Source organism: Pongo abelii, chromosome 20 (assembly GCF_028885655.2).
Source record: "Pongo abelii isolate AG06213 chromosome 20, NHGRI_mPonAbe1-v2.0_pri, whole genome shotgun sequence".
Taxonomy (NCBI): domain Eukaryota; kingdom Metazoa; phylum Chordata; class Mammalia; order Primates; family Hominidae; genus Pongo; species Pongo abelii.
Window position 1 is genome coordinate 9,623,323 of NC_072005.2, and position 24,476 is coordinate 9,647,798.

At 43.8% G+C, this 24,476-nt stretch overlaps 1 protein-coding gene and 1 long non-coding RNA gene across 14 annotated transcripts; one reads left to right on the forward strand and one right to left on the reverse strand.

Annotated features, from left to right (window-relative positions):
* Window positions 1-11,977, reverse strand: ZNF561 (zinc finger protein 561). Of its 10 annotated transcripts, none has more exons than XM_009252751.4 (6): window positions 11,875-11,977; window positions 10,234-10,381; window positions 8,884-8,972; window positions 7,832-7,958; window positions 5,572-5,654; window positions 1-2,884 (listed from the first exon to the last, which is right to left on the reverse strand). In XM_009252751.4, exons 2-6 carry the CDS (start codon window positions 10,256-10,258, stop codon window positions 1,745-1,747), a joined length of 1,464 nt encoding a protein of 487 aa, XP_009251026.2. In that variant the 5' UTR covers window positions 10,259-10,381; window positions 11,875-11,977; the 3' UTR covers window positions 1-1,744.
* Window positions 11,978-11,986: 9 nt separating this feature from the next.
* Window positions 11,987-24,476, forward strand: LOC112130104 (uncharacterized). 4 transcript variants are annotated; one of them, XR_010138412.1, is made up of 4 exons: window positions 11,987-12,129; window positions 17,414-17,488; window positions 22,836-23,088; window positions 24,070-24,476. It is a non-coding gene; the product is annotated as an uncharacterized LOC112130104 (long non-coding RNA). The 4 variants fall into 4 exon arrangements; XR_010138413.1 differs by having other exon boundaries at window positions 12,044-12,129; window positions 22,836-23,026; XR_010138415.1 differs by lacking the exon at window positions 11,987-12,129 and adding an exon at window positions 12,151-12,355.

Below are 24,476 nucleotides of genomic sequence, written 5' to 3' on the forward strand. Positions count from 1 at the left end.
TTTGTTTTTAACCTCATTTATTTAAAATTAATAAATTTGTAAGCCATTTGGTCTGTGGTATTTTGTTATAGTGGCCTGAGCTCATTAAGGCAGATTAAGAACAAACAAACAAAAAAACTAAAAATGTGAAGCAGATTTGAAACTGACAAATGAGTAGAGGCTGGAAAAATTCTGATGTGCAAGCTGGAAATAAGGTTGATAAGGGTGATCCTAGTGAGGTGTCATTGGGGAATGAGGAACATGCTATCGGGAAATGAAGAAAAGACAACCCTTGATATGAAGTGGTGAAGACTTGGCAGAACTGTATTCTAGCACTTTGTGGAAGGTAGAGCTTGAGAGAGATAAAACTGGGTATGTATCACTAAGATCTGTAATTAAAGTGTTAAAGGACACAGGAAGCTTCATTATTCCTGACTCCTTACAGGAAAATGTATTGGGAACAGGCCCCCCAAATCTGGCCATAAACAGGCCATGAGAAACTGGCCATAAACAAAATCTCTGCGGCACTGTGACATGCTCATGATGGCTATGACGCCCATGCTGGAGGTTGCTGGTTTACTGGAATGACGGCAAGGAACACCTGGCCCACCCAGGGCAGAAAACTGGAAAACTGCTCAAGGCATTCCTAAACCACAAACAATAGCATGAGTGATTTGTGCCTTAAGGACATGTTCCTGTTGCAGATAACAAGCCAGAGCCTGTCCCTTTCTTTCCCATAAGGAATACTTTTAGCTAATCTATAATCTATAGAAATAATGTTTATCACAGGCTTACTGTCAATAAATATGTGGGTCAAACTCTGTTCAAGGCTCTCAGCTCTGAAGGCTGTGAGCCCCGATTCCCACTCTGCACTCTATTTCTATGTCTTTGTCTTAATTCCTCTACAGCCACTGGGTTAGGGTCGCCACGACCCAGCTGGTCTCAGCAAAAATGCAAAAGAAGAGACCCGAATTGCAGAAGAAATTGTTAAGGAAAAAGGAACCAGAACTTGGAGATTTGGAAAATTCTCAGCCAATCCATACTGCAAAAATTAGAAAACTTGTACTGAAGAGAATCCTGAAAGTGTGGCTGAACAATTATCTGATAAAGAGATCACGAATGAGACTCATGGACTATATCAGCCACCTTAACAGAAGTGAGGAGACTGGATTATACTAGAAGAGACATTGCCATTACATTGTGCCATCTAAAATAGACATACGAGGCAGAACAGGCAAGGCTGTCACACTTCTTAGATTTTACAAGGGGATACAGAAATAATCAGCTGTGAAAGGGCACTGGCAGTTATGGATGGTTTCATTCCTGACATGCTCTGCAGGATCCATGGGAACAGAAGAGACCCCTGGAGGAGCATCTCTTAACAACTCACCTTTGGAGTCCTAGATCATCTTGGCTTCTGGTAAATTTTGACATAAATGTGGCACACTGGCAGCCACTAACCAACAGGGGCTGGGATCAATCTGCATGATTTATCTCATACAGAACTTGTTAATGATGATTTTAGGAATCTAATCACCAAGGTGAGGCAGCCTGCAGTACTGACCTCACCATCCATGACCCTTCTTCACAGATGCCCAGACTCAGGCAACCATGAAGTTGCATTCAGAACTTGTAGGTTTAATTTCAGACCCTCAGGATGGCATCTAAGGCCAATCCATGAGTCATTACACCTCTGCAAGGCATTTAGGACAAATCTGATAATTTTTGGTGTCATTGCCAATAATTAAAGATGGCAACCGATGGGCTAAATGGTAACACTCATATCCTTACATTCATAGGGTTTCTCCCCAGTGTGAATTCTTTCATGTCTACTTAGGCGTGAGGAAACAGCAAATGCTTTCCCACATTCTTTACATACAAAGGGTTTCTCTCCAGTATGAGTTCGCAGGTGAACATTAAGGCGTGAGGAATACAGAAATGCTTTCCCACATGTCTTGCATACAAAGGGCTTTTCTCCACTATGAGTTTTCAAATGTTTACTACGACGGGAAGAAGTAATGAAGGTCTTCCCACATTCAACACATTCATAAGGCTTCTCTCCTGTGTGAATTCTTGTATGCTGAATAAGACTTGTGGATGTAGTGAAGGCTTTCCCACATTCCTTACACTGATAGGGTTTCTTTCCACTGTGACTTCGTATGTGTATAGAAAGGCCCGAGTACTGAGCAAAGGCTTGGCCACATTCCTTACATTCATAGGGTTTTATTCCAGTGTGAGTTCTTACATGTTCAGTAAGTTGAGTTGATCTAGTGAAGGCTTTCCCACAGTATGTACACTTGTGTGGTTTTATTCCAGTGTGAATTTGAATGTGATCATTAAGGCATGAGGAATTTCTAAAGGATCTTCCACATTCTTTACATTCAAAGGACTTCTCTCCTTTATGAGTTTTCACATGTGCATAAAGTTGAGAAAAATTAGTGAAGGATTTCCCACATTTCTTAGTCTTTTTGGATTTCTTTCCAGTATGAACTGCTACACACTGCTTTAGGTGTGAGGAAGCTGTGACAGCTCTCCCACATTCCTGAAATTCACAGAGTTTCTCATCAGTGTGGATTCCCATGTGATTATCAAGGCTTGCAAAATACTTAAAGCCTTTTCCACATTCCTTACATTTGTAGGGTTGTCTTGCGTTGAGAACTTCAAGATGTACAGCAAGACCTGGAGTTAGAGTGAAGACTTTTCCACATGGATTAAATTTGGAAAGCTCCCGTCCAATAGAGGCTTCCTTGTGCACACCGAGGGTGTCTTTTCCATAACAATTACCCTCAGAAGTGTTCCCTCCATTCTGAGCTCTCATGTGTGTCTTAAGGCAAAATTGTTCCCTGAAGACCTCGCCACAATTCTTACAGTCACAGAGTTTCCATCCACTGTAGCCTCTTGTCTGCTGATGATGAGATAAAGGTTTTAAAACATTTTCAGACATATTAAGAGATTTCACCCATCTGAACACAGAAACATTTTGATGACAATTATTATTTTACTTTTTAATGTTTAATTTTTTTTTTTTTTTTTTTTGAGAGAAAGTCTTGTTCTATCTCCCTGTCTGGAGTGCAGTGGCACACTCTCAGCTAACTGCAACCTCCACCTCCCAGGCTCAAGTGATTCTCCTGCCTCAGCCTCCCAAGTAGCTAGGAATACATGTGCGCACCACTGCACCTGGCTAATTTTTCTGTTTTGTAGAAACAAGGTTTTGCCAAGTTACCCAGGCTGGTCTCAAACTCCTAAGCTCAGGTGATCGGCCTGCCTCGGCCTCCCAAAGTGGTGGTATTACAGGCATGACCCACCATGCCCAGCATGTTTTATTTTTTTCAGAGTTGGGGTTTTGCTCCATTGCCTGGACTATAGTGCACTGGTGTGATCATGGCTCACTGTAACTTCAAACGCCTGGCTGAGTTCAAGTGATCATCTTGCCTTAGCTTCCTGTGTAGCTAGAACTATTTGAATGCACCATCATGCCTGGCCAATCTTTCAGTTTGTTTGTTTATTTATTTATTTAGAAACAGTCTTGCTCTGTAGCCCAGGCTGGAGTGCAATGGCATGATTTCAGCTCATTGCAACCTCTGCCTCCCAGGTTCAAGCAATTCTCCTGCCTCAGCCTCCCGAGTAGCTGGGATTACAGGCATGGGTCACCATGCCTGGCTAATTTTTGTAGTTTTAGTAGAGACAGGGTTTCACCATATTGGCCAGGCTGGTTTTGAACTCCTGACCTCAGGTGATCTGCCTGCCTTGGCCTCCCAAAGTGCTGAGATTATAGGCGTGAGCCACCATGCCCCACCTCAGTTCATTTATTTATTTTTGAGATGGAGTCTCACTTTCGCTGGAGTGCAAGTGGTGAGATCTTGGTTCACTGCAACCTCCACCTCCTGGGCTCAAGTCATTCTCATGCCTCAGCCTCACAAGTAGCTGGGATTACAGGCACGTGTAGCCACATCCAGCTAATTTTGTTATTTTTTGTAGAGATGGGGTTTCACCATGTTGGCCAGGCTGGTCTTGAGCTGCTGACCTCGTGATCTGCCCACCTCAACCTCCCAAATTGCTGGGATTACAGGTGTGAGCCACCACACCCAGCCTCAATTTATTTTTATAGAGACAAGGTCTTACTATGTAGCCTAGGCTGATCTCAAACTCTTCACAAAACTCCCCTGCCTCAGCCTCCCAAAGTGCTGGGATTACAGCCATGAGCTATCATGTCAGCCTACTTTGATAATTATAATTTTTACAATTTTTCTTCTTTGTTTTTATTTCCTGACTTCTTGATTTCTTCCAGATTGAATGATGGGACCTTTTGCCAGAATTCCATGCCACTGGCTCTAATTGTTCAAAAAACAAAAAACTTTTTTTTTTTTTTTATTGTGCAGGGTGGTTTGAGACAAGGTCTCACTCTGTCACCCAGTCTGGGTACCATGGCACAATCACAGCTCACTGTGGCCTTAATCTCCCAGGCTGAAGCCATCATCCTGCCTCAGTCCCCCGAGGAGCTTGGATTACAGGTGCATGCCAACACGCCCTGCTAATTTTTTATTCCTTGTAGAGACAGGGTCTCCGTTGTCCAGGCTGGTCTTGAACTCCTAGGCTCAAGTGATTCTCCTGCCTCAGCTTCCCAAAGTGCTGGGATTACAGGTGTCAGCCATTGCACCAAGCCAAATAGTGTAGATTTTCATGAAACTGTGTAAATCCTCAATGTCTAGTTACTTATGTGGGAATGTGTACTTGTGGGTATTTTGAAGTGACAAGTTATACAGATATGGAACATCACAAAATTCATCACATTCAGACTATCTCTCCAGAGACCCTGCTCCCTCAATGGTGCAGGCTTCTTCTCTAATTCTCTCAAGTATCTCTCATTTGTGCAGTTTCTTTTTCACTGCAAACTCCACCTCCCGGGTTTAAGCAATTCTGCCTCAGCCTCCCATGTATCTGGGATTACCGTTGCCTGCCACCACGTCTGGCTAACTTTGTATTTTTAGTAGAGATAAGAGTTTCACTACATTGGTGATGCTGGTCTTGAAGTGCTAATCTCAAGTGATCCACGTGCCTAGGCCTCCCAAAGTGATGGGATTACAGACTTAGTTTCTTTTCTTTATTTCTGAGACAAAGTCTCATTCAGTCACCCAGGCTAGAATGCAGTGGTGCAATCTCGGCTCATTGCAACCTCTGCCTCTGTGTTCATTCCATTCTCCTGTCTCAGCCTCCTGAGTAACTGGATGACAGGTGCCCACCACCACACTTGGCTAATTTTGTATTTTTAGTAGAGATGGAGTTTCACCATGTTGGCCAGCCTGGTCTCAAACTCCTGACTTCAAGTGATCCACCCATCTTGGCCTCCCAAAATGTTGGAATTACAGGTGTGAGCCACCACATTCACCCTCTTTTTAAAATCAGAGATGGGATCTTGCTATACTGCCTAGGCTGGTCTTGAACTCTTGGGCTCAAATGATCCTCCCACTTCAGCCTCCCAAGTAGCTAGCATTACAGATGTAAGCCACACCTCTGACTGAGCTGATTTTCTAGAATGGAATTCTCTATCTTTTCTAAGAGAGGAAATTAAGAAATATCCCTCGTGAATCTTACCATTTGTATCCCACTGAATATTTGATTCTTCAAAAAACCCTGCTGAAGTGATGACCGTTTGGTTCTAGGTTGCATTTCCCATTCTGAAGTTAAGCAGAAAAAGAAATGTAAGGGTTTAGAGAAGAAATGTTAGCTTAAAATGAGTCATTTTTACTGGTTTTCAAATTAAACACAGCAATAAAATAAATGCCAGAGAATCTTGAGGATTTTGGTACGTCTGGCTAATTTTTTGTATTTTTAGTAGAGACAGGGTTTCACCATGTAGGACACGCTGGTCTCAAACTCCTGGCCTCAGGTAATCCACCCACCTCAGCCTCCCAAAGTGCTGGGATTACAGGCATGAGCCACCACACCTGGCCAGGAGATATATTTCTAATACAAGCAATGAAATTATTACAAAAGGGCTAAAAAAGCTAAGATCTCCATTTCTGTGCCCAAAAAAGATTGGTTATCTCTGACCCATTAAACCCAAATTCAGACTTATGTACACACTTGTAAAGCACTAAAACTTTTATTTCAGTAAGAAATAAAGTAGGCTGGGTGTGGTGGCTCATGCCTGTAATCCTAACACTTTGGGAGGTCGAGGTGGGTGGATCATTTGAGGTCAGGGGTTTAAGACCAGCCTGGCCAGCATAGTGAAACCCCTTCTCTACTAAAAATACAAAAATTAGCTGGGCACAGTGACACTTGGCTGTAATTCCAGCTACTCAGGAGGCTGAGGCAGGAGAATCGCCTGAACCTGGGAGGGCGGAGGTTGTAGTGAGCAGAGATCACACCACTGCACTCCAGCCTGGGTGACAGAGCAAGACCCTGTCACAAAAATAATAAATAAATAAAGTAAGTAGGCTGGGTGCAGTGGCTTACACCTGTAATCCCAGCACTCTGGGAGGCCGAGGCGGGTGGATCGCCTGAGGTCAGGAGTTCAAGACCGGGCTGGCCAACATGGCGAAACCCCATCTCTACTAAAAATACAAACAAAAAAAAATTTAACTGGGCATGGTAGCAGGTGTGCCTAATACCAGCTACTTGGGAGGCTGAAGTTGCAGTGAGCTGAGGTGACACCATTACACTCTAGCCTGGGCGACAGAGTAAGACTCTGTCTCAAAAAAAAAAAAGCAGAAATAAAGTAAGTACAACAAAAAGATGCTTGCTCTCATGGGTAAACAACTCTGCCACTGGGTCTCAAACATAATAGTATATTAGATTCACCTTCAGTGATTTTGAAAACACAGATGACTGGGCCTCAACCCTGGAGTTTCCAATTTACTATATCAAAGAATAGGGGAAGGAAGATGTATATTTCTTACAGCATGAAGCTGATGCTGTTGATGATGTTTCCAGGATTACCACAGTAAATTAAAACATACTACAGCAGGGACTGTTACTTGGGACTGTCTCTGTCATTCTCCACTGTTTTCAGAATTGACAAGCAAGCATGTAACATACATCTGCTCTATAACAGGCTACAAGAAATGATGCTAGTGTTTATTTTTATTTTTAATTAATTTATTTTTTTAGACGAAGTATCACTGTGTCGCCCCAGCAGGAGTGCGGTGGCACAACCTTGGCTCACTGCAACTTCTGCCTCCTGGTTCAAGCAATTCTCCTGTCTCAGCCTCCTGAGTAGCTGGGATTACAGGTGTCCACCAACAAGTCTGGCTAATTTTTGTATTTTTAGTAGAGATGGGGTTTCACTATTTTGGCCAGGCTGGTCTCAAATTCCTGACCACATGTGATCTGCCCACCTCGGCCTCCCAAAGTGCTGGGATTATAGGCATAAGCCACCACAACCGGCCTAGTCTTCATTTTTAGGATTTTTTTTATGAGATGGAGTCTCACCCTGTCACCCAGGCTGGAGTGCTGTGGTGTGACCTTGGCTCACTGCAAGATCTGCCTCCCAGGTTCATGCAATTCTCCTGCCTCAGCCTCCTGAATAGCTGGGACTACAGGTACCTGCCACTATGACCACCTAATTTTTTTGCATTTTTTTAGTAGAGACAGGGTTTCACAGTGTTAGCCAGGATGGTCTCCATCTCCTGACCTAGTGATCCACCCACCTCAGCCCCCCAAACTGCTGGGATTACAGACTTGAGCCACTGCACCCGGCCTAGAATTATTTTTTTTAAGAGACAAGGTATCACAATGTTGCCCATGCTAGTATCAAACTCCCAGGCTCCAGTGATTCTCCCACCTCAGCCTCCCAAGTATCTGGGACTACAGGTGCAGGCCACCATGCCAAGCAAAGTGATGTTACTCTTACCCACAGAGGCCAGGTTCATGTAGTTCTCCAGCATCACATCTCTGTAGAGGTATTTCTCAGTTGTGTCCAGTAAAGCCCACTCCTCTGGGGTGAAGTCCACAGCCACATCATCAAATGTCACTGAATCCTATGTCATCATACACATGCTGGTTTGAGCCAATGAACACTTCCACCAATATTCACTGGAGAATGATGAAGGGGAACCTTATACTCACTTATACGTGGTCCTCAGGTCTCCCCTGATCTATTCCAGGGTTTAATGTCTCAGGAGCTCTTGTGTATCAACTCAAGATTGACCTCCTACAGGCATATGCCTTAAACAGCACTTTAAAAAATTTTTTTTAATCTTTTTTTGCTGATCTACTTATTTTTAATTTTTTAATATTTGTATTTTTAAATTTTAAATTTTATTTTTATTTTTATTAGAACAGTACTTCCTAAAGATGAATTTTTCTCTATCTAGCATCTATCTATCTATCTAATGTGTTTATTTATATATAAAGACAGGGTCCCACTGTGTCGCGCAGGCCCAACTGCTGCTTACTACAGCTTCGATCTCCTGGGCTGAAGTGGTCCTCTCACCTCTGTCTCCTGAGTAGCTGGAATTACAGGCATGAGCCACTGCACACTGCTTATGCTTGATCTCAGCACAACCAGGTTAGGAGCTCTTCCTGTCCCATTGGTGTCTATGCAGCACACTCCTCAGCACACTGCAGATACCTGATAAATGCTGATAAGCGAATAATTTGATAAAAAGACACTTTCATCGGCTTTATCATCTGTCACCACACCCAGCAATGTAAGAAAGATGCAGTTGGCACCATGAAGGTCAAGCTTAAGTAATAATTACTGAGCTACCGGACTGATTTTCAAGTTAACACTTTATGTACAGGAGACTTCATTCTCTGGGGAAATTCATCTGGGGACTCAGTCCTCGAGTAAGGCTTCACTTGCTCTAAGAAAACTCTGGAGATGAGTCTGTCTAGAAAGAAATGTGTCTACCTATTGGATGAAAGCATGTCATTTTTAACAACAGTACATTTTCTGCTTACCTGATAACCATTTGCCAGGTAGTCCTCCACCATCCTTTCTACCTTTGTCTTTTCTTCAAAAGCGCAGATTGGTTCCCTGGAAAAAAACCCTAGTGGAAAAGTAAGAAGGTATGAGAAGCCAGAGCTGCCTATCCTTCCCACATTCTCATGCCTAGAAGTCATTCCATCCTAGCTTGAAATTCCCATATGCTCCTACACACTCAAGAAAACTGCACACACACAACACTTCCATGAAATGCCATAGTAGTCCTGTGTCAGCTAGACTCAAAAGCAGATGTGGGCCAAACTGCCTGTCAGGTAAAAGGTAATAGTTTCATTTTTCAAGGAAACTTACACCCTGAAAAATGTGACTCTTGGCCAAGCGCGGTGCCTCATGCTTGTAATCCCAGCACTTTGGGAGGCCGAGGCGGGTGGATCATGAGGTCAGGAGAACAAGACCATCCTGGCTAACATGGTGAAACCCTGTCTCTACTAAAAATACAAAAAATTAGCCAGATGTGGTGGTGGGCACCTGTAGTCCCAGCTACTCAGGAGGCTGAGGCAGGAGAATGGTGTGAACCCAGGAGGTGGAGCTTGCAGTGAGCCGAGATCATGCCACTGCACTCTAGCCTGGATGACAAAGCAAGACTCCGTCTCACAAAAAAAAAAAAGTGACTCTCTATCTGCCCATAGTAATAACACTCATCAAGCTTATGTAGCATTTCCTAAGGTACACAAACCAGGGCTGAATTCTAAAACAGCATTCTGACTGGGCACAGTGGCTCATGCCTGTAATCCCAACCCTTTGGGAGGCCAAGGCAGGCAAATCACTTGAGGTCAGGAATTTGAGACCAGCCTGGCCAACATTATGAAACCCCATCTCTACTAAAAATACAAAAATTATGGGAGGCTGAGGCAGAGAATTGCTTGAACCCAGGAGGCAGAAGTTTCAGTGAGTCGAGACCGTGGCACTGCACTCCAGCCTGGGAGACAGAGTGAGATTCCATCTCAAAAACAAAAACAAACAAACAAACAAAAATTAGCCAGGCCTGGTGGTATGTGCTTGTGGTCCCAGCTACTTGGGAGGCTGAGGCAAGAGAATCACTTGAACCCGGGAGGTGAAGGTTGCAGTGAGCTAAGATTGCACCACTGCACTCCAGCCTGGGTGACGGAACAAGATTCTGTCTCAAAAATAAATAAATAAATAAATAAATAAATAAATAATAAAACAGCATTCTGTTCTGTGGTTCACTTCAATTCCTCCTAAAAGAACCAGCTGCATGCCTGCTCAGGCTCAGCTCACTGGATGCTTGTGTTGTAGAGGGTGACCTAAAGCAGAATCTCTGAAAAAGAGCACCAATAAGGACTTACCACGGGACAAATAAATGGCTGCCATTCTCTGAAGCTGATGGTGTGATGTGCATACCTTCTGTGATGCCAAGATCACCTCAGGGCATCTTATGAATCTAGGTGGATAGAGGCAATCTCCATTCCCCTTTGTACAGGGTTATTTGCTGTCCTGTTCATATAAATCATCAAACAACAAGCATGAAACATCAGTCATCAAACATTATGCCTGAGCTTTGTCTCTGCAGGTGACAGATGTGAAGGCCACCGAAAATTGCCCACTCAGTACCGTCACTCAGTAACGAAAGTAATAACAATAACTGACATTTACTGAGGACTGATATGTCAGAAGTAGCTCTAGTAGCTTTATATATACATGCTCACTTAATTATCATAACCATCCTTCCCAATAGCTATCATTACCTCTATCTATCTATCTATCTATCTATCTATTTATCTATTGAGACACAGTCTCACTCTGTTGCCCAGGTTGAAGTGCAATGGCACTAACACAACTCTCTGTAGCCTAGACCTCCCAGGCTCAAGTGATCCTCCCACTTCAGCCTCCTGAATAGCTGGGACCATAGATATGCGTCATCACTCCTTATTATTATTATTATTTTGAGACAGAGTCTCACTCTGTTGCCCAGGCTGGAATGCAGTGGTGCGATCTCCACTCGTTGCAACCTCTGCCTCCCAGGTGCAAGCGATTATCAGGCCTCAACCTCCCGAGTAGCTGGGATTACAGGTATGCACCACCATGCCTGGCTAATTTTTGCATTTTTAGTAGAGATGCAGTTTCGCCATGTTGGCCAGGCTGGTCTCGAACTCCTGGCCTTAAGTGATTCTCCCACTTCAGTCTCCCAAGTAGCTGGGACTACAGGTGCACACCACTGGGTCCGGCTAATTTTTTGTAGTTTTAGTAGAGACAAGTTTTCACCAGGTTGCCTAGGCTGATCTCAAACTCCTGGGCTCAAACAATCCTTCTGACTTGGCCTCCCAAAGTGCTGGGATAATAAGCATGAGCCACCATGCCTGGCCCATTACTTCTATTTAATACTGAAAAAAACCTACGTTCAAACAACCCTAGTAGTTGGTCTGATACTTGTCCCTACAGCCTGATCTCCTGTATATGGTGTTACCCCCCCATATGACCAGAAGACAGTGCAGACCTGCACAGAACAATTCAGTAGTCACTAGCCATGTGTGTTATTGATAACTTCATTGTGTACATAAGATGACTTAAGAACAAAATTTAAAATTTTCAAAAGTTGGCCGGGTGCAGTCGCTCACACCTATAATCCCAGCACTTTGAGGGACCGAGGCAGACAGATCACCTAAGGTCAGGAGTTCAAGACAAGCCTGGCCAACATGGCAAAATGATCTCTACTAAAGATACAAAAAGTAGCTGGGCATGGTGGCACTTGCCTGTAATCCCAGGTACTCGGAAGGCTGAGGCAGGAGAACTGCTTGACCCTGGAGGCAGAGGTTGCAGTGAGCCGAGAGAGTGTGCAGCCTCTCTGAACTGGCTGCACAGGGAGGACTGATAGTCCCTGGAGAAGCGAGTGAAGTGAAGCGGATCTGAGAGGCTCCTAGGCGACAGCGCGCAATCATTCCTTTGCCTCCCCCTGCTATCTCCCGGACGGCCAACCAGGCGGAACTCACCACAGCCTGGGCGTACTCCACCACCATAAAGGCGGAACCGCACTGACCAAGAGGAGCCAGCACCGGAAAAGATGGCGGTGGTGCGCTGACATCATTTCCGCTTTGACACTCTGGCCGGGCGGGGCTCGTGGGCTCGAGTTTCAACCACGTAGGACCGGCTAGAACACAGAAATTCTAGTTTCCTCCCGGGTGGGTGAGGAGAGGGCGTGGGGTTGGCTCAGGGAGGGGGATGCAGAACTAGGTCCAGAGAAAAAGGTGAGGTTAAAACCGGGCCTCCAGACGGAACTGTGGTCAAGGGGAGGGGCCATACTCGGCGGTGATTTAGAGGTGGGACCGGGCTTAGCCGGTGGTTCAGGTGGCCGGTCGGGCTGGAAGGGCAGGGATGAGGGATGGGACTCATCCCAGGGGATGCTCCTCCAAAGCTTTTATCAGGCGAGCGCAGTGGCTCGCGCCTGTAATTCCTGCACTTTGGGAGGCTAAGGTAGGTAAATAGCTTGAGTCAGCTGGGAATGGGTGCTTGCTTGGTGTCGCAAAATCAACACTGAGACAGGATCTCAGCAAGGCTAGTTTTACTTTCTGCAGAACGGGTGCCACTGGCTGGCAGTCTTGCCACCAGAGCACACACTAACAAAGGAGACAGGGTTATTTAAACTTGAAGTGTCCACCCTTCTGCTGTGTCCGGCTTCCATTGGCTGGAATGGGACCTCACCTTCTGTACTTCACTGGATTGGCTAGCAACTTAGATCTTCCCAAAAGAGGCAAAGGCAGAGGAGAACAAAGGAAGAGAGGAAGTAACTTGTGGAGTGTTGAGAGAGGCAAAAACACTTCTAAATAGGGAAAGGAATAGGCCATGACCTAATACTTGCTTGGACCAGTTCAGGCATGCCAGGTCTAATATCTAGGCTAAATGTGGGAGCTAAGAACACAAGAGTATATTGATTTCTTTATTACAGCTGGCAGAATTTAAGAATATTACCACAGGTCTTTGAGAAAATTTGGCTTCTAAGAGGGATTACTATTTATTTCAATCAGACTGGGAGGAAAGTCCCTTTGAAGAGGAACCTGTATTTATTTCATTTTCTACAAGTCCAAGAGTTTGAGACCAGCCTGGGCAAAGTAGCAAGACCCTGTCTCTCTCTCTTTCTCTCTGTCTATATATATATATATATATATAAACATATGTATAAATACATAAAAATATATAAATATATATCTTTGAAATGCTTGTTCCCTGGTGCCGTAAAGAAATAGCACTTGAACATAAATTTAATTTACTCAGCAAGGCCATTTTTACTTCCTGCAGAAAGGGTATACTCACCAGCAGTTTTGCCATGAGAGTACACCAAACAAAGGAGATAGGCTCATTTATAACCTGATGCTTCCAACCTACTGCTGTGTCCAGTTTCCATTGGCTGGAATGGGACCTCACGTTCTATATTTGTCCCAATTGGCTAGCAACTTGTAACTTTTTAAAAGAGACAAAGGTAGAGGAGAACAAAGGAAGGAGGAAGTAACTTGTGGAATGCTGAGAAGGGTCAAAACATCTTCAAATAAGGGAAAGGAACAGGCTATGACCTAATGCTTGCTGGACCAGTATAAGCATGCCAGGGCAAATATGAGACTAAATTGTGGGAGCTAAGAATATAAACTACATTGATTTCTTTACCATGGCTCACAGATATTTGAGAATGTTAGCACAGGTCTTTGAATAAATTTTGCTTCTAAGAGAAGTTACTATTTATTCCTAATTAAATGTGAAGGAGTGTCTTTGAAGAGGAACCTCTGCTTTACTTTTTAGATATAAATATAAAGCTTGTTTGTATGTCTCTCCTCATGTTCCTAGAGCCTTTCCATGATTCTTCCATATTGATAAACCTGCCAGTGAATAGCATGGTCTATCTCTTCCATTCAGTCAGGCTTTCTGTAGGCCTTTATTTCTTCATTCTTTATTTTTTAGAACCTGCTGATTCCACTGGGTTTTCTCTTGCTTGCTTGCTTGCTTGTGACAGATCTCACTGGATCTGGCCAGGCTGGAGTGCAGTGGTGTGATCTCAGCTCACCGCAACCTCTGCCTCCCAGGTTCAAGCGATTCTCCTGCCTCAGCCTCTGGAGTAGCTGGGATTACAGGTGCCTGCCACCAGGCCCAGCTAATTTTTGTATTTTTAGTAGAGAACGATTTCACCATGTTGGCCAGGCTGATCTCGAACTCCTGACCTAAAATATCTGCCAGGCCAAGGTGGGAGGATCGTTTAAGGCCAGGAGTTTAAGACAACCCTGGGCTACACAGCAAAATCCCGTCTCTCTCTCTCTATATATATACAAATTAAATTAAAGAAAAAAAATTTTTTTTGAGACGTAGTTTCACTCTGTCACCCAGACTGGAGTGCAGTGGTGCGATCTTCACTCACTGCAAACTCTGCCTCCTGGGTTCAAGCCATTCTTCTGCCTCAGCCTCCTAAGTAGCTGAGACTACAGGCATGCACCACCGTGCCCAACTAATTTTTGCATTTTTAATAGAGACATGGTTTCATCATATTGACCCAGCTGGTCTCGAAGTCCTGACCTCGTGATCCATCCACCTGGTCCTCCCAAAGTGCTGGGATTACAGGCATGAGCCACTGCCCCAGCCAAAAATATGTATTTCTGTTGTTATTTTTCTGACCTTACCACATGGGCCAGGACCACATTTCCTACATTGTAAAATAGCACTGATACCAGACATTCTCCCCAAGATTATTCAGAAATGTAATATACTCCCAATAAAAATACCAAAAGTTTTTTTCTGGAGTTAAGTACATTGATACTAAAGTTTATGTGGAGGAACAAACATCTAATAATAACCAAGAAAACAAAAACCAAAGCAATGATGAGCAGCAGATATTAAAACATATTATTGACAGTTTTCATGCAAGGCAAAGAATTATATTATTTTAAAATAAAAATAAAGGCCAGGCACAGTGGCTCATGCCTATAATCCCAGCAATTTGGGAGGCCGAGGCAGGCAAATTACCTGAAGTCAGGAGTTCGATACCAGCCTGGCTAACATGGTGAAACCCTGTCTCTACTAAAAGTACAAAAATTAGCCAGGCGTGGTGGCACATGCTTGTAATCCCAGCTACCTGGGAGGCTGAGGAAGGAGAGTTGCTTGAGCCTGGGAGATGAAGGTTGTAGTGAGCCGAGATTGTGCCACTGAACTCCAGCCTGGCTGATGGAGTGACACTCTGTCTAAAAAATTAATTAATTAATTAATTTAAAAACATACTATAAGACCTCTATAATTAAAACTATGTGGTACTAGCACGTGAAGCAGAAAAAGACTAATAAAATATCTAAAAATAGACCCAAGAACATGTAGAAATTTGGTTCATAAATGTATTTTGCCAGACGCGGTGGCTCATGCCTGTATCCTAGCAATTTGGGAGACCGAGGTGGGAGGATCACTTGAGGTCAGGAGTTCAAAACCAGCCTGCCCAACATGGTGAAACCCCATCTCTATTAAAAATACAAAAACATAGCTGGGTTTGGTGGCTCATGCCTGTAATCCCAGGACTTTGGGAAGCCGAGGCGGCCGGATCACGAGGTCAGGAGTTCGAGACTAGTCTAACCAACATGGTGAAACCCCATCTCTACTAAAAATACAAAAATTAGCTGGCTGTGCTGATGCATGCCTGTAATCCCAGCTACTCAGGAGGCTGAGGCAGGAGAATTGCTTGAACCCAGAAAGTGGAGGTTGCAGTGAGCGGAGATCACACCACTGCACTCCAGCCTGGGCAACAGAGTGAGACTCTGTCTCAAAAAAAAAAAAAATTTAGCCAAGTGTGGCCGGGCATGGTGGCTCATGCCTGTAATCCCAGCACTTTGAGTGGCTGAGGCAGGTGGATCACGACGTCACGAGATCGAGACCATCCTGGCCAACTTGGTGAAACCCCGTCTCTACTAAAAATAGAAAAATTAGCTGGCATGGTGGTGTGCGCCTGTAATCCCAGCTACTCAGGAGGCTGAGGTAGTAGAATCGTTTGAACCCAGGAGGCAGAGGTTGCAGTGAGCCGAGATCGCTTCCCTGCACTCCAGCCTGGAGATAGAGCAAGACTCCGTCTAAAAAATAAAATAAAATAAAATTAGCCAAGCGTTGTGGTGTGCACCTGTAAGCCCAGCTACTCGGGTTGCTGAGGCAAGAGAATCGCTCAAACCTGGGAGGCAGAGGTTGCAGTGAACCGAGATCATGCCATTTCACTCCAGCCTGGCGACACAGCGAGACTCTGTCTCGGGTGGATCACCTGAGGTCACGAGTTAGAAACCAGCCTGACCAACATGGAGAAACCCCATCTCTACTAAAAATACAAAATTAGCCGGGCATGGTGGGACATGCCTATAATCCCAGGTACTCGGGAGGCTGAGGCAGGAGAACCGCTTGAACCCAGGAGGCGGAGGTTGCGGTGAGTGGAGATTGTGCCATTGCACTCCAGTCAGGGTAAAAAGAGCGAAACACCGTCTAAAAAAAAAAAAGTGGCATTTCAGATAAATGGGGCAAAAAATGCCATTTGTAACAAATGGAAAGTCTAAGAAAGCTGGTTAGCCATCTGAGAAAAGACAGAATTAAATCCATACCTCACAGCATATACAAGAATAAACTCCAAGTGGACTAGGGATCTAAATGTAAAAAATAAAACCATACACGTATTTAGGGTGTTCAAGTGATTTCTTGGCTGAGTAAGGAAAAAGATGTGACCACAAGGCGGCGGTAGCACACAAGCTTTATTTGGGATGTGCTTTGACAGGTTAGCAGTGGGGGAGGTAGCAAACAGCAAGAGAGTATCCTCAGGCTTCCACCTGTGGGTCGCTTCTCAGAAAGGGTGGAAAGGAAGAAAGACTCCCAGAGGAGAAGGGGAATCAAAGAGGGGGCTTATAAATAACTAAATGATTATACTCACCAGAATGGCAGCATATCTTCCAGTTAAAAAGCTCTGAAGGATAAGTCTGGCCAATGTGGTGAAACTCCGTCTCTACTAAAAATACAAAAATTAGCAGGTATGGTGGCCGGTGCCTATAATCCCAGCTACTTGGGAGGCTGAGGCAGGAGAATCACTTGAACCCAGGAGGTGGAGGCTGCAGTGAGCTGAGATTGTGCCACTGCACTCCAGCCTGGGTGACAGAGCAAGACCCTGTATCGGAAAAAAAAAAAAAAAAAAAACCTCTGAAGGACCGCAGGGGTATGGGGTTTTCATGGCCATGGAGGTATCTTATCTATGGCTGTCAGATACTGGATATAATTTCAGAGAATACAAAGCAGGCACACGTGAAATGGCTAAAAATAAGCTTGTTCAGGCTATGTTTCAAACAATCAAGTGTGTTGAAATTGCAGTTTGGCCGGGGTAGGCTATTGTGAATACTAGTGAGATAAACATTGGTGTACAAATATCTCTTTGAGTCCCTGCTCTCAACAGTTTTGGAAATATATGCCAAAGTGGAATATCTGGATCACATGGTAATTCTGTTTAATCGTTCTTTTTTTTTTTTTTTTTTTTTTTTTTTGAGACAGGTCTCACTCTGTTGTCTAGGCTCAAATGCAGCGACCTGATCATGGATCAATGCATCCTCAACTTACTGGGCTCAGGTAATCCTCCCACCTCAACCTCCCAGGTAGCAGGGATTACAGGTGCATGCCACTACCATCCTTGGCTGAATTAAAAAAAATTTTTTTGTAAAGACCAGATTTCACCATATGCCGAGGCTGGTCCTGAAGTCCTAATCTCAAGGAATCCCATGGCCTCAGCCTCCCAAAGTGCTGGGATTACAGGTGTGAGCCATCACATCCAGCATGGTTTTGATTTTCATTTTCATGATGTTTAGTGATGTTGAGCATCTTTTCATGAGCATCTTTTCGTGTGTTTATTGGCCATCTGTAGATCTTCTTTGGTGATATTATTCAAGTCCTTTTTCTGTATTGAAATGGGTTTTGTTGTTGTTACTCTTGGGTTCTAGAAATTTTAAAAATAAACTCTGGATATTTGTCCCCAGTCAGATACAGGACTTGCAAATATTTTCTCCCATTTGTAGATTTTCTTTTTACTCTCTTGTTATTATGCTTTGATGCACAAAATTTGTATTATTGATTAGGTTCAACTCATAATTTTTCTTGTGTTGCCTGTGTGGTTGATGTCATAACTAAGAAGTCATTTCCAGTTGAAGCTTTCTCACCTATGTTTTCTTCTAATAGTTTTCCAGCTCTAGCTCTTACACCGCACTTAGGTTTTTGATCCATTTTTTAAAAATCATGCCACATTATTATTATTATTAAGATGGAGGCTTGCTCTGTCACCCAGGCTGGAGTGCAGTGGCATGATCTCAGCTCACTGCAACCTCTGCCTCCCAGGTTCAAGTGATTCTCCTGCCTCAGCCTCCTGGGTAGCTGGGATTACAGGCTCCTGCCACCATGACCAGCTAATTTTTGTATTTTTAGTAGAGACAGGGTTTCACCATATTGGCCAGGCTGGTCTTGAACTCCTGACCTTGTGATCCACCCACCTTGGCCTCCCAAAGTGCTGGGATTACAGGCATGAGCCACTGCGCCCATCCTTCATCCATTTTAAGTAAATTTTTATATATGGTATAAGCTTAGGGTCCAAATCCATTCTTATGTATGTCTATATCTCAGTTCCTCCCCCATACAATCCTGTCCCCAGGGAACCAACAACCCATGCTCTTCCTAGTCACCCCCTTGAACGTGTCCCTCCCCCAGGAAACCTCCAACGTGAGATAGAACAATGTAGAAAGGACATTCAAATCTTTCCTTTCCCTTGTTTGTCAAAGGAATCTGCCCCAACAGTTGTCCCCTTAAGGGAAGTCCCACTGAGGGGAGGGGGCGTTGGTTGCATAAATGCCCTCTTAACCAGCTCAGAAGTCAGAAACTTCAAAAGGGAACTCAAACCATTATTAGATGACCCTTATTGGGTAGCAGATCAAATTGATCAATTTTTAGGGCCACAGTTGTATACTTGGGCTGAACTAATGTACATTTTAGATATTCTTTTCTCAGGGGAGGAAAGGACTATCACCCACAGGGCCACTATCATAGTCAGGAAATGTGAACATCCTCCTGGCCAAAACGTTCTGCAGCGGACAAAAAATTTCTGTTCCAAGACCCTCAATGGGACAATCACAATGCAGCTCACCAAGAAAATATGAGGGATCTCAGGGAAATGATAATTAAAGGAATTCTGGAACGAGTACCCTGAACTCAAAATATTTCCCAAGCATTCATCATACAACAAAGAAAGGATGAAGAGCTCATGGAATTTTTAAACAGACTCTAAGAGCAAATAAGAAAATATGCAGGCTTAGAAATAAGAAGATCCACTTGGGCAAGGATTGTTAAAGCTCCACTTTGTCACCAACATTTGGCCAGACATTACAAAAAAATTGTAAAAGAAATAGAGAATTTGAAAGACAGCTCCATAGAAGAATTTCTAAAGGAGGCCCAAAAGGTATATGTGAGAAAAGATGAGGAAAGCAGAAACAAAAAGCAAAAATTGCACTGCCCACCCTTCAACAAGGGACACAAGGAAATAGGTCCCATAAATGTTCTAAGCCACTAGCTGCAAAGTCACATGCAGGAAAGAAAAGGGATAAAACCTGGGGACCTAAGGGCAAGAAGGGAAAAGGGTGAAAATAAATGTTTCAGATGTGGGAAACCAGGACACTTTAAGAGAGAATGTCCCAAATGGGAAAGAGAGAGAGAAATCCTTCCACTCATGACTTTTGAAGAAGAATAGGGGGTTCAGAGACTCTGTCTCTTTTATCTCAAATCCCACCAATAGCCTTTGGTAAATCTACAGGTGGGACCCAAGCTAGAAATTATCACTTTCCTAATAGATTCAGGAGTAGCTCGCTCCTCTATTTGCTACCTTCCATCAAATGTAGCCTGCTCTGCAGAGGAGCTGTTCATCTCGGTGGTAAAGGGGGGGAAAGGTTTTTAACAAAAATTTTGGAGGAAACAGAAGTTAAATTCAAGAATAGATCAGCCACCATTAAATTCCTGTTAATCCCTGAAGCAGGGACAAATTTGTTAGGAAGGGACTTAATGTTAAAATTGGGGATAGGTCTATATGTTAATCAGGGAAAATTATTTACTTCCTTAAACCTGCTTACCACCCCTAAAGAAAGCCAAATCCACCCTGATGTGTGGTCAAAGGAGGGAAATCAAGGAAGATTCAAGTTCCACCAATTCATATAAAACTAAAACCTCCTGGGGAAATAGTAAAAAGAAAACAATAACCCATTCCCCTAGAAGGCAGAGTGGGTTTAAAACCTATAATCAAAGGTCTCGTCCATGACAGGCTCTTTGAACCCTGTATATCTCCTTATAACACTCTAATCTTGCCTGTAAAAAAAGTCACATGGATCACAGCTAGTGCAAGATATCCAGGCTATTAACCAAATAGTCCAGACTGCTCACCCTGTGGTCCCCAACCCTTATACCTTTATCAGCAAAATCCCATATGACCACCAATTGTTCATGGTAATAGACCTAAAAGATGCCTTTTGGGCTTGCCCCTTAGCAGAGGACAGCCAGGACATGTTTGCTTTCAAATAGGAGGACCCTCACTCCAGTTGGAAGCAACAGTACTGATGGACAGTCCTGCCCCAAGAGTTTGTGGACTCCCCAAATCTATTTGGTCAAATTCTAGAACAAGTCCTAGAGAATTTTCCTCTCCCCTCATCCATATATCTGCTCCAATATGTGGATGACCTGCTAATTTCAGGAGGCACCGAGGGCTGGGTAACAGCAGTATTATTTAACTTTACAGATTTTCTGAGGGAACATGGATTGCTGGTCTCAAGGAGTAAACTCCAGTTTGTGGAACCTGAGGTAAAATACCTAGGACACTTAATCAGCAAAGGTAAACAGAGATTAGGCCCCAAACGGATTGAAGGAATCATAGCCCTACCTTTGCCTGAAACAAAATAAGAGCTTAGGAAATTCTGGGGGTTGATTGGATATTGTCGCTTATGGATTGACTTTATGCTTTAAAAACAAAGCCTCTATATCTGAAACTTACTCAAGAGAGACCTGATCCTCTTCTTTGGACACCACAGGAGGTCCAAAAAGTAGAGGAATTAAAACACCTGCTCATAACTGCCTTAGCTCTACCTTCCCTAGAACAGTCATTCCACCTTTTCATCAATGTGAATAAAGGGATAGCTCTAGGGGTGCTCACCCAAACAAATGGGAGCCACCGGCAGCCTGTAGCATTTCTGTCAAAAATTCTTGACCCACTAACCCACAGGTGGCCTGAATGTATTTAATCTGTTGCAGCAACTGCCCTATTAACAGAGGAAAGCAGGAAGATAACCTTCGGGGGAAACCTCACTGTAAGCACAACCCATCAGGTTAGAACCACCCTAAACCAAAAAGCAGGCAGATGGCTTACCAATTCAAGAATCTTAAAATATGAAGCTATCTTACTAGAAAAAGATGATTTAACCCTAACCACAGAAAATACACTCAACCCTGCCTCTTTCCTAATGGGAAATCCAATCCTCAAGGACCCTGAACATAAATGTCTGGATCTAATCTGTTATCAAACTAAAGTCAGGCTTGATCTAAGCGAGACCTCATTCAAAATGGGGCAACACCTGTTTATAGATGGTTCCTCCTGGGTATTTGAAGAGAAAAGACACAATGGGCACTCGGTAGTCAATGGGGAAGCCCTCACAGAGGTAAAGTCAGGAAGACTGCCCAATAACTGGTCCACCCAAACATGTGAATTGTTTGCATTTAATCAAGCCATAACTGGGAAAGGGACTATTTACACTGACTCCAAATATGCCTTCAGGGTAGTCCATGCTTTTGGAAAGATCTGGACTGAATGAAAAGGCCAGGACCTTGTCCACAAGGAGTTAATCACTCAAGTATTGGAAAATCTCCATCTACCAGAAGAGATAGCCATCGTGCATGTCCCAGGACACCAGAGAAATATTTCTTTCGAAAGCCAAGGAAATAACCTTGCAGACCAAATAGCCAAACAAGCTGCCTCTTCTCCCAAAATGCCCATTTTTAACCTAACCCCTTGTCTTTCTTCCCCAACTGCAATTCCCATCTTCTCTCCCACTGAAAAAGAGAAATTAAGGAAAATAGGAGCCAAAGAAAACTCAGAAGGGAAATGGATGTTACCAGAACAAAGAGAAATGCTATCAAAACCCCTAATGAGGGAAGTCCTATCTCAACTGCATCAAGGGATTCATTGGGGACCTCAAGCTGTGTGCAATGCAGTTCTCAGGGTTTATGGGTGTATAGGAGTTTATACCCTAGCAAAATAAGTTACAGATAGTTCCTAATATGTAAGAAAACTAATTTAAAAACCCTAAGAAAACCACCTTTTGGGGGAAAAAGCCCAGGATTGAGACCATTCCAAAATGTCCAAATTGACTACACCAAAATGCCCCCAATAGGCCACCTAAAGTACTTGCTAGTAATAGTGGACCACCTTACTCACTGGGTGGAGGCTATTCCCTTTTCAAGTGCAACTGCTAATAATGTGATTAAGGCATTAGTAGAAAATATTATACCCAGGTTTGGACTGATAGAAAACATTGATTCAGACAATGGGACACACTTCACTGAATATGTCATTAAGGGATTAGCCCAAGTACTAGGAATAAAATGGGAATATCATACCCCTTGGCACCCACCCTCATAAGGAAAAGTTGAAAGGATGAACCACACTCTAAAAAGCCATCTAACCAAATCAATTTTAGAAACTCAGTTACTATGGACTAAGTGCCTTCTCATTGCCTTATTAAGTGTCTGAACTGCCCCTCAGAGAGATGTTGGCCTATCTCCCTATGAAATGCTATATGGGTTGCCTTATCTACACTCTACTGCTGACATTCACTGAAACAAAGGATCAGTTCCTCAAAAACTATATACTCAATCTATCTTCCACTTTCTCTTCCCTCAGGACTAAAGGCTTCTTAGCACAAACACCACCCCTGGAGTTCCCAGTATATCAATACCAGCCTGGGGATCACGTTCTCATCAAGAGTTGGAAGAGGGAAAGCTTGAACCAGCTTAGGAGGACCTTATCTGGTACTCTTGATGAATGAAACAGCAATCTGAATGGCTGAAAAAGGATGGACCCAGCATATGCGGGTAAAAAGGACCCCATCCCCTACAGAGTCATGGGCTGTCACTCCAAGACCAATGCCCTCCAAGTTAGTATTCAAAAGGGTCTAATCTGTCTTTTCCTTCTTCCCTTAACTACTCAGGGACACTTCATTATCAATGTAACCAGATCACTGTCTCCTCAAACAATCACCTTTGACGCATGTCTTGCCATACCCTTTGGGGACCTCCAAAACCGGAAGCAGCTATCCTCCTTGTAGAAATATCTCTGTCCTTCCAGGGTAGATTCTAACCTCCTACATTCATGCAACTCTTGCCTTGTAGAAGCCGAAACTCTTACGTTTTGGGAAAGGTTCTGCTCCACCTGGAACAATGTCCTATGGACTACTAAGCATCAAGGGTGGACTTCCCCAGGAAGCTGCACCTCTTTAAAACCATATCTTCATTTCACCAAAGGAAATGCACCCTCTAATTGCCAACATCATCAATGCAACCCAGTGCAAATTTCTATTCTTACCCCTACCTCCATCAGTCTTAAGCCCACTTTAGGTCGTTTCTATGGCATAGGAGCTGAAGTGGCTGGGACAGATCCCATAGGGTCCTTTGAAATGCGCTTTAGCAACACTTCCCCACCTCCTAGGGGTAACCCCTCTCCAAATCCTCCTCCAAATCAAACAACTATCTTGCCACTCCCTAATGACAAAACTAAAGTGGCCATAGTGGAAGTCGAAGACTTAAACCCTAGCCATTGAAACCGGGTATCAGGATGCAAATGCCTGGCTGGAATGGATTAAATATTCCATTCATACTCTAAACAAAAGTGACTGTTACGCTTGTGCAAAGGGTAGGCCAGAAACCCAAATATTTCCTTTTCTGCTTGGATGGTCTAACCAACCAGGTATGGACTGTATGGTAGCTCTCTTCCAGCATCCCACAGCCTGGGGTAATAAGTCATGTGGCACTCTCTTACTGCTTTTCCCAGAAGTCAAAGACCACCCTGTGAGTCAGCCCCAAGGGCCATCTGGCTCCCAGCCTCCGATGCCAATTTTTCCTCGTGTCTCTCACAACAGGGAGAAAACTTGGCATTCTTTGGGAATCTAACAGGATGCAGTGAACCCAAGCCTTTTCAAGAGCTCAACAATCAGACTGCCCTTGTCTATCCATGAGCAGATGTTTGATGGTATTGCAGAGGACCTCTACTGGGTATGCTGCCAAGCAACTGGAGTGGCACTTGGGCTCTAATCCAATTGTCTATCCCTTTCACCCTGGCATTTCATCAGCCAAACAAAAACCAACTAACTCAGAAAAAAAGGAAATCCCCTCAAGGGTCCTTTGACCCCGATATCTACATAGATGCTATCGGGGTCCCCTGAGGGGTACCAAATGAATTCAAAGCTCAAAATCAAATAGCTGCTGGATTCAAGTCTGTCCTGTTCTTGTGGTCTACTATAAATAAAAATGTAGTCTGGATAAATTA

Bases quoted from the DNA above. Each gene is read 5' to 3' on its own strand.
- ZNF561 (XM_009252751.4), bottom strand. From the start codon at position 10,258: ATGGCAGCCATTTATTTGTCCCGTG. The intron at 8,973-10,233 runs GTAAGTCCTTAT...CTTTTCCACTAG, and splicing joins AGCCATTTATTTGTCCCGTG to GGTTTTTTTCCAGGGAACCA. The intron at 7,959-8,883 runs GTAAGCAGAAAA...ATGATGACATAG, and splicing joins ACCTGGCAAATGGTTATCAG to GATTCAGTGACATTTGATGA.